The 9,589-nt window shown below is 34.4% G+C and overlaps 2 protein-coding genes across 5 annotated transcripts; one reads left to right on the top strand and one right to left on the bottom strand.

The window, feature by feature from the left end:
- On the top strand, window positions 1–2,766 carry LOC107960427 (uncharacterized). The gene is made up of 3 exons (XM_016896778.2): window positions 1–1,366; window positions 1,469–2,366; window positions 2,456–2,766. Exons 1-2 carry the CDS (start codon window positions 431–433, stop codon window positions 2,363–2,365), a joined length of 1,833 nt encoding a protein of 610 aa, XP_016752267.1. The 5' UTR covers window positions 1–430; the 3' UTR covers window position 2,366; window positions 2,456–2,766.
- Window positions 2,767–3,241: 475 nt separating this feature from the next.
- LOC107960428 (uncharacterized) lies at window positions 3,242–8,254 on the bottom strand. 4 transcript variants are annotated; one of them, XM_016896779.2, is made up of 8 exons: window positions 7,740–8,254; window positions 6,477–6,555; window positions 5,200–5,616; window positions 5,029–5,105; window positions 4,885–4,921; window positions 4,171–4,390; window positions 3,616–3,958; window positions 3,242–3,502 (listed from the first exon to the last, which is right to left on the bottom strand). In XM_016896779.2, the coding sequence occupies exons 3-8, from the start codon at window positions 5,528–5,530 to the stop codon at window positions 3,362–3,364; spliced, it is 1,149 nt and encodes a 382-aa protein (XP_016752268.1). In that variant the 5' UTR covers window positions 5,531–5,616; window positions 6,477–6,555; window positions 7,740–8,254; the 3' UTR covers window positions 3,242–3,361. The 4 variants fall into 4 exon arrangements, with proteins under 4 accessions (XP_016752268.1, XP_016752271.1, XP_016752269.1 ...); XM_016896782.2 differs by having other exon boundaries at window positions 5,200–5,607; window positions 7,740–8,007; XM_016896780.2 differs by lacking the exon at window positions 6,477–6,555 and having other exon boundaries at window positions 7,740–8,007.
- Window positions 8,255–9,589: the final 1,335 nt, after the last annotated feature.

Below are 9,589 nucleotides of genomic sequence, written 5' to 3'. Positions count from 1 at the left end.
AGGCGCAGTAGTGTCCAACATCTCTCCCTTCTTCACTTTTCTTTATACTTACTCATTCCATGAACACTTGTCATCATTTTAGGACACCCCCGAGCTCAAAACCTCAAAGAACTCACCCATCACTCCATTACTCTTTACTACCCATATCTTCTTTTTCTTTTTGCATCATATAATGTTCTTTTTTCTGTAAAAGAACTGCTTGCTTCAAGCAATGTTAATGTTGGTTACAGGTTGATAGTCACACTTAAAGATTCTTGTTTCATTTGTCGTTAGTGATTTCCATCTTTTCTTTTTCTTTTTTTGGTATCATAATCTTGAAAAGAAAATTCAATTCTGGGTTGTGTTGTTAGCATAGAGAATGTTTTAAATTGGTGAATCGTAACCTAGGAGGAAATTAAGCTGCTGAAGTTCTTGAATATTACAAAGTGTGATGGAGGAATGCAAGTTAAATTTCAATGCACCACTTTTATCAGTGAGGCGCTTTTCTTCAACATCTGTTTTTTCAGCTAGAGATAAGCAGAAGATAGTTGAGAATTCTCCTTCCACAAGGGCACATACTCTCCCCTCGGAAGTGAGTTGGGATCAGGTAACAGAAGCGGTTGCAGTTCCTTTTGTATGGGAGCAGTTCCCTGGGAAAGCAAAAGGTGGCATCCGGCACGAGTTTCAGCCTAATAAGGAAGCTTTGGGCATTCCTAGACTTCCGCCAGAGAGGGTTTTGGATCTCATAAAGTCTCCTGTGGAGAGTGAGTTTGAAAATCAGTATGTGTTGAGGCCCCAATATTCTATGAATGATAATGTGACAAAATCAAACTGTTTAAATGAGAAAATCTCAGGGTTGGAGAAAGAAGATGCTGTTTATTTGAATGCACTTGATACGTTGTCCCCAAAAGATTCATTCTCAATGAATTGTAGTGTAAGTGGATCAGTTGCAAAACCGTCAGGAACATTTTCTACAGATCCCCAACAGATGAGTCATTTTTTATCTGCTGCCAAGGCAATGATTCTGAAGACACCTCGATCTTCAAGGAAGCAATGTACGGCACCTGAACAACGTAGAGAGCTAAGGGAAGTGGCTGTTGGGGGCAGGAAACCTGTTAATAGTTATGAATTAGCTATCATTCCACATTATAATCATGAGGCACATGAAGAGAAAAAAGAAGACTACAATATGTACAAGGATTCCCGTAATTTATCAAGAGCAGCTGGTGGATTGTTAGCTCGGTTATGCTTTATGAACTTTATGTGCCTCTTAAATCCTGTGGCTGGATTAAAAGTTAGGACTCGCTCCTCGCTGGCTTCTACTTGTGAGGTTGCAAAACCAGGAAAAACTACCTTCATCAAGTCTCAGAGCCAAATTGTTGACAAGGTTAGTACGGAGACTTTCCATTTTCCTTCATCACTCCTCTTTCTTTAAATGTTAAAGATTCTAATTCATTGCAATACATTTACGATTTTTTTATTTGAACAGCACGATTGGGCTATTGCTTGTAACAACAAATCGGATGGTGGAGTTCAATCCTCCAGGTTCCCAGAGAACAAATCAGATGCCGGAGTTCAATCCCATAGGTTTCCTAGATGGGATCAATGTAGCAACTCAAATGACCTGCAAATGGTAACTTGGTTACCCCACAAGAGGCTTCCAGGTAGTGCTCGTATTCCTTCCTATCGTAGAGAGAGACCTCAATCTCCCTTTAGTGGAGGAGGCTTTCTTGGTTTGCCCAAAGACGCTGAGAAATTCGAAACAAATATGTTGGTTAAGTATACAGGTAGCAATAACTACTCCCAGGAATTAGTACCCTATCAAAGCAGCAAACGAGGGTCATATTCATTGAGCCCTGCAGATGAGAAAACACTGTGTCTCTATGTAGATACGGTAAAAATTGGGAGTACAATTTCCAATTCCTCAAATACTAAAACCCCAATGGACTCTACGGGAAAACATTCTGATACCATAGTAATGAATAGAATGCTGGAAGAAGCCGCTAGTGTAGAATCTTGTCTTCAAGACATAAAAGGCCCCAACCTTTTGGACATAAAGGGCGTATCAGGAAATGAAATCACAGGGCCAGTGAATTCCAGCCGCTCTTCTTTCTCCGACAAATCAAATCTCAGAGGTCAAGCTGATCAAGGAGAAGCTAAGGGTGGCTCTGCTGATTACACTCCTCTTCCTGTTCCTCTACCGAAAGCACCATCGGAGTCCTGGCTTTCGCGTGCACTGCCTGCAGTTGCATCAAGAAATTCATTTCCAAAGTCTTACAATGGCACTGGTTTTAATTATCCCAAAAAACAGGAACCTAAGATACCTGCAACTGATACCAAGTGGGAAACAATTGTCAAAACTTCTTACTTGCATCCGCTATTCTGAGGTAATATCAACATTCTTTAAGAAGGATATTATTGTGTTCAGAAATATGAGTTTCATTTCGTAAACACTAACACTCATTGTCCTTTATAGGAATTAGTAACTCACCTTTCTGAGTAATCCAAAACTTAAAAATAAAGAGGGCTGCATTCAAATACTTGCACTCAACATGGTCTGAGCTGGTTAAGATTTTGCAGCAGCCTACCATTTTCGTTTTCATCTCTCCTCCAGGATCTTTTTTTTAACTTCAATTTGTTAGACCTTGTTATTGTATAAGTTTGTAAGTGGTTCGTTTCTGTTTTCCTACATCAGCCATCAGTGAATCAAAGTCGATCCAAATCCTTGTAACGTCCACGATTTGATCTCGAATAGCATAAGGAATTTGACTAGAAAAGGTTGAAATATATTAATATGTTATTTTCTTGATCTGCCATTTCAGCAGCTGCTTAACTTTTGTCACAACAGCAGATCACATTAGTAATTAATTCATGTGATGTTCCTGTCTAAAGTTGCGATTTCTGATACCAATATATAACCGATTCGATGTTATGTCCTTGTGAATTTGATGTTCCGACATCTAATGCAACTGCTCCGACGATGGAGAAAGAGACATAGGTCCAATATGCTCACATCGGGTGGTACGAACAAAGCAGCCATTTATTTAATTGGCCTGTTGGGCTTGGAAAAACTAGTTTGTATAGTTGTTGGGCTTGCTGAGCTGATCATTTATTAGCTTCGACATGCATGCATCAGCATGACTCTCGATGCATGAATGATATCGTTGGTGAAAATATATGCCCCACACACTCATCTAATTGTCAATCACAAACGCTTCCTATTTCCTAAAGTCGAGTCTCTATCTGATTCGACAACAAATAATTAAAATGAAAGATAATTACACTTTCTATCCAAAAAAGAGAAGACAATTATAGGACAAGTACTTAGTAAGATGTCAGTTTCCTATTTTTTGTGTTTGTGGTGGAGAAGCCTTTATCAAAGCTACGAAAGTGAAAGTCGGGTGTTGATTTCGTGGGTGCCTTTACAATGGGTATTCTTCTTATCCTCAATTCCAATTCTTTGGCTTAGTCTTAACTGCAGATCAGGCAGCCATTCTCTGTCCATCACTTTATCTTGGTTCAACTGCATTTCAAGCAAATTAATTATGAGAAAACATTTCAAATGCTAGGCCAGCATTTGTAATTTGTTTTTAAATTATTAAAAAGAAAAAATGTCCAACCAAAAATGGTTATTACCTCAACCAAAAAGGGGGCGTCAAACTCACTAGTGAATTTGCTAAGGTTATCCGAAACAAATTGGCCAACAGTACTTGTGTTGTTTCCTTGAGTTGAGCTAGTTGAGTAGTGTCCCCCAATGAAAGTGTGTTTGCTCATTTCTCTTTCAACTTCCCATCTGTTACAGATCATTTGCCACCTCTTCTCTTCAAGAACCCACCCTCGTCTCATGCCTCCAATTCGCATTTCCATTCCATGAATTTGGTTTGACTGCCCTTCATTGCTCAACAAGCCACCTGTCTTTGGGAAACCATTTTTTTCTCCACCAGCTTTGCTTATCAAGGAATTTGGTTCTAAGTGATGCCTATAAAAAACCACATGCATGTCATAAGTGGTATATTAGCAGAAGTTAAGAGAATTACATGTTAAATTTTTCTTTTTCATATTACTGAATTTAAATTCGCATCTATCATATTATTATTTTTGAATCTTGTAGTTATATTTAAAAGATTTTTATCATTATACAAATGTTTGAGATTAATAATTTTCACAAAGTATGAATCCATTCAATGTTACCTTGGAAAGCCGGGTTTGAATTCTAGTGATCGTTGGTAAAGAGGAGACCGGAAACGAGTTAGCGTGATGTCATTTTCAAGAGATTCCGCGGCTAAGACGATTCCACCATTTTCCATTCTTAAACGTTGATGAGGACTTGAGGAAACGGCCGCTGCCCGCTGCAACGACATGCGCCGAATTTCATCCCTTCCTTTTATTGATCGATTACTTTTACTTAATACTGCAAAAATAGAGTAAAATGAAATAAATACTTCAAAGCTCTTTTTTATTTTTTTTTGAAAAATAATATTTTTATTTTTAATTTTTTTTTGACATTTTGGTTTTTTTTTTCACTTTGACTTTTAATATTTAAGATTTAGTTAATTTTTTTTAAATGAAAAAGTTAATTAAACCATTAAATTTTTAATGATATTAATGTGGCCATTTGTGCGAAAATTATGTATATTTCAACAAATTTAAAAAAGTTGAAAAAATTTTAAAAAATTTTATCTCATACTGCTACAATATTAATGTCATTAACATTTTAAAAGTTGAATTAATTTTTTTTCTAAATAAAATAATTTAATTAAAATTTGAAGATTTAAAGTTAAAGTGATTGAAAAAAATCGTGCCAATGATAATATAGATAAACATTACTGGTTTTAGCAACTGGTTTTCAAGCTTTGTTTAGTAATATTGTTTTTATGCATGTTTAATTAAAAGATGAAAATTCACCTTGTCCACTCTCATCAAGCTTCTTACTTCTGTACATCTGAAACAGGAATATGCAGAGAGAGTGAGAGATAAAAATGAGAATTAATGGTGGACTGAAAAGTTGTAAAAAATAAAAATAAAAAAAATGTTTTTTTTTTTTGGTACCTGCAAATGGCTTTTTACATGGGCAATGCTAAGTCCCTTCACATTCATCAATTGAAGAACTAACTTGGGAGTTGCTCCTGCAACAAAGAATGAATTTAGAGTTCCATTTGTATTTCTCATATCAAAGATGAAATAAAGAAAGGAGAGGATGCAATATTTGAAAGAACTGACTGTCTTGTCCACCAAGCCTCTCGACAGCATGCACGAAGGAGAGATGAAGATCAGGAGTCCACCGAAGGCGAGGCAACTTTGACCTAACGTATTGCCTCACTGTTCTTCTTCTATCATTAATGCCACCTTCCTCGCCTCCATTGTTATTGCTACTACTCCCTTCTTCAGTTGATCTCTTCTCAATCTCTTCCTCTTCAACGCTAACTTCACCTTCCTTTCCAACATAATCATTATCTTGGCATCTAGCTTCTTCATTCAAGTCAAAGTTGGTGCACTTGTGGGAACATACTTCACTATTAACCCTCTTTTCTTCTCCATGCATCTCCATCATGTCTTCTGCCGTTGCTCAAGTTCAGTTGATAGAAATGGAAAGAGAAAACAAATGATCCACCTTATACTGCCCCTTATCTGTCAAATCTGTTTATATGTCAGTATTTCTATCATAAATATTCCCGAAAAGTAGTTGATTAAAAATATACATATTTATACTACCATGAAAGCTTCCCCTTATTTCCGAAAGAAAACAAAATTTCTTTATACTACCATTTTATGCCCCAATGAAAATTATTATTGATAGCTCAACATTGAATTCCCATCCCATATGGAGCTGAAGTAGGAATGTGTGGGATTTGATTACTTGCCAGCCTTTTAGCCGGTACTGGGTGTGATAGGTAATTAAAAAGCATATATTTGGTGCAAATTGTAAGACCATTTCTTACATTACATGGTTGCCTACCTGCCTTGCCATTATTTGGGCAATAACTTCAAATAAATGAAAATGATCAAGAGTCGACATTAATGCACTGCTAAGAATCTAATATGATAGTTTTTACGAGATCCTGTTCACGATGTTTTCCAAAATGGTATGAAGATTTTTTAAGGTGAACACCCTATTAACGAAGATAAGAAAAACACAATATAGAACCAAAATGAAATAAGCTAGCATTTCAAACATTTGTTTAAGAAGGGTTGGAGCTGCATCTCATGTTGGATCCTATGCATGTCATGTCAGTGTGAGGCCAATTGTTTTAGGTGATAGGTTTAACTGCACATACTTATTGTAGAGTGCTAAGCATTTTAAACTGTCAGAAACATTGATGGTGGGTGAAAACCATCATCCACCTTTGTAAATGAAAGTAATTTCAAATTAATGGTTTCTGGCTTTTAAAGAATGCGGGGTTTTACTATATTTAATATAAACAGGTTAAAACATTCTACCTGTTTCCCTCTTTGTAAAATATATATATTGCTAATGAAGAAAGAAAGAAATATTCTACCTCTTGATCTAAAGCTTGATCGAGTGACACAGCGAAAGGCAACCCTAAATATTTTTGTAACTCCCTAAACATCCAATTTCTGGAAAAAAAAATGGAATAGCCAAGTCAATAATAATAATTTAGTTTGAAGCTATAATGTGACAACAAACTGATAAACATGATGCCAACGTTTAGTAGGTTGAGAGTGTAATCCATAAATCTGCCTTCGTGTAAGAACAATAGGACTGGAGTTTGGTTTCCGATATATGCCCTAACTTACCAAATACAAGTAAATCATGAAAAATAAATTCTAAATTCAATCTACAATTTTCTTCTTTTCTTTTTTTTCTGAATATCCAATGCATGTGTTCAATCATATATATTCGGTGCATTTAAAAAAATCATATATATTCGAAATATGATTCACAAAAAAAAAAAAACTCTTAGATACTTATTTATATCTAATATTTTCTATAAATCTAGACAAGAAAACATAAGGTGAAGAGATATAAAATGGGAAGTTTGTCATCTGCAACGATCGTTAATGTCTTTACAGTGATGCACTTGAATACTTGACTTCATACCTTATATGAAAATAAATAAATTTATGGAATCCAATGTAAAGCAGTAGCTATTTAATTTACTAGCATTTACCTGTTCCTGATAAAATTGGTCCTTTATTTAAAAAATAAAAATAAAAAAACATTCTTTTTCAGGTTCAGTCGTGATGAACTATAGGTCTTTATTAATGTAAATTTAAGGAAAGACTCAGTAAGAACAGAATCAAATCAATCAATAGTTTTGAGAGCATTCTGTATTTAGGTTTCATTGAACCGTGAAATTGGATGTTTAGAGAGTTACAAAAATCTTCTTTTTCTTCTTTAGGGTAACATCCAAGGGTAAGAGCATTATCTTGTAGGAATGAGAGCTTGAGTTTAATCTCAAACAACTTCATTCCCCTTCCTAGATTATAAAAAAAAAACAATCAGAAATGATTGAGTTGTGAAGAACTGGAAATATATAAACAGTTTATCTCTAAGACTAGGATGCTACTAAAACATGTTTCATCATTGGGGAAACCATTTTTTTTTTTAAATTTATAAGAGAAGAAAAAGAGCATCAAACCAAACACACAGAAAAGTATAGCGCAAATCAGCCGGAAATGATTTCAAATTTTGAATTAACATAAGAAAAACTAGAAAATAGGAGCCAAAGAAGAAGAAAATAGACAATCAATTTAAGATAAAGAAATCTTTGTTTTTTTTTCCCTCAAGGGATACAAACCATTGACGATGAAGCCTATATTCCTTCCATTCCATGTTGCCGATCCTCAGATTACCCTTCAACTTGAGAGAATCGATGTGTATATATATATATAATTGGTGGTCTTTTAAACAAATGATCAAGAGAGAGAAAGAAGAAAAAGAAGCTTCAGGGGAAAGGTTTTTCAACTTGGTCTGAGGATTTATGTATCTAGGTTTTCATTGAACCGTGAAATTTAAGTCAATAAATTATATATATTATTATATTACTATAAGATCTTCATCTTCATGGTCTGGACCAAAGCAAACAATATTGGTTTTTTTTTTTTAAAAAAAAGAAGAAGAAATTATTGAACCATCACATGTTATCTTTATAACGCAAAATCATAGGCTTTCATCACATTATGGATACAGATGGAACTGTTGCATATATCATGTGACTATTCCACCTTTCTTTCTTTTCTTATTTCTATTAGTAATGAAGTCTTCTTTGACAGGTGTCTTGCTGCAGAAACAAAACCTAATAACACTTTCTTTTTGGTGATTAAACTAATTTTTTGACCTTTCATTTGTTAATAAGATGTATGCCCTCCTTACTAATATTATGATTAGAGATAATAAAATATGGGTTTTTCTTTCGTAGGAAAATGTGGGGTCATTTCTTCAGCAACCCATCAATTTCTTCCTACCTAAACAAGACTTTTATTATTATTTTGGTTTCTTAATTCTTCTTGAATCATAATAGCACCTTTGTCTTGTCCCCATGTTCGGATTGTGTTAAAGTCACACACTCACACATCTCTAATTTTCAGTGCAAATATATGTTTCTAGGACTTTGACAATATATATATAGTTCATTGGTTTTTCATATAGGAGGAAAAACAAAAACAAAAAATTTTCTGGTTGTCTTTCCAGCACTAGAATTACTGTGGGGTCGCAAACGGCGAGCAAGTGCTGCAAAACTTGGTCAATTTTGGTAGGTCTCGTCTCTTGTATTCAAACAAGTTGCTCTTAATCATTTTCCAAACATTTGAGTTTTCTCGATTTGCGAGCAACAGAGTTATGAAGAGTATTTTAGATCTTGAATCTTCTTGACCTCATCGGGAAAGAGAGGAAAAAAGTGGGTGAAATGAATGTGTTTTGAATTCTTATAATAAGTTACAAATGAAAATTAGTGTTAGGGCTTAGGGCATGGTCTGGTCATAAATTAATTTTAGCTTTAGACTTCCCATACACACCAAAATACAAAAAGAAAAATATCCCGGCCCATTAATTTTATCCTCCAAAAAAAAAAACAGAAATATTTGGTTGGGTAGATAAACAAATAAACATTATATAGATAACCAGTTTGCTCCACTGACACAAAAATGTACATAATTAAGTGGTTTTGTTGATTTGATTTTATACAATTAACTTTAGAAAAGAGTGATATATTCACTAATTAAGTGGTCAAAATAATCATATAATTGATGTTATAGAAATTCCATATTCACTGAAATTAATAGACAGGTGGTAGTTAAAGTTGAAGCGCATTAACAAAAGTAGCTGTATATTTATTATTATTTTTCCCAAAGGGAACTACTTTAGAAATTGGACTGATTTGTCTTCTCCGTCTATGGGTAAATTTTTTTAAAAAAAAAGAGAAATATAAGCTTACCTAAATCACATCCAAAAAGTAGCTGCGACATGTTCATCTTTACTATTCCCAAAGTTAAACATTAAAATAATAGGTTTATCAGACATTGGAGCTTCTTGTGGGGGAGTTGACATGCATTTTGTTTTTTATTTGTTCAAACCCATGCGAATCTTAATTTCGAACAAGTAATACTTTTGTCTTTGCTTTGATCATTTCATGCTGAAAAATCCATAAAT

The sequence above is a fragment of the Gossypium hirsutum genome, chromosome A05, assembly GCF_007990345.1.
Source record: "Gossypium hirsutum isolate 1008001.06 chromosome A05, Gossypium_hirsutum_v2.1, whole genome shotgun sequence".
Classification (NCBI taxonomy): Eukaryota; Viridiplantae; Streptophyta; class Magnoliopsida; order Malvales; family Malvaceae; genus Gossypium; species Gossypium hirsutum.
Note: the sequence above shows the minus strand (reverse complement) of the source record. Positions and strands in the feature narration are given on the sequence as shown.

Excerpts from the sequence above, each read along its gene's own strand:
- LOC107960427 (XM_016896778.2), top strand. The coding sequence starts at position 431 with ATGGAGGAATGCAAGTTAAATTTCAATGCACCACTTTTATCAGTGAGG. Across the intron at positions 1,367-1,468 it reads AGAGCCAAATTGTTGACAAG|CACGATTGGGCTATTGCTTG; the intron begins GTTAGTACGGAG and ends TTATTTGAACAG.
- LOC107960428 (XM_016896779.2), bottom strand. The coding sequence starts at position 5,530 with ATGATGGAGATGCATGGAGAAGAAAAGAGGGTTAATAGTGAAGTATGT. Across the intron at positions 4,922-5,028 it reads ATGTAAAAAGCCATTTGCAG|ATGTACAGAAGTAAGAAGCT; the intron begins GTACCAAAAAAA and ends TTCCTGTTTCAG. Across the intron at positions 3,503-3,615 it reads ACGCCCCCTTTTTGGTTGAG|TTGAACCAAGATAAAGTGAT; the intron begins GTAATAACCATT and ends CTTGAAATGCAG.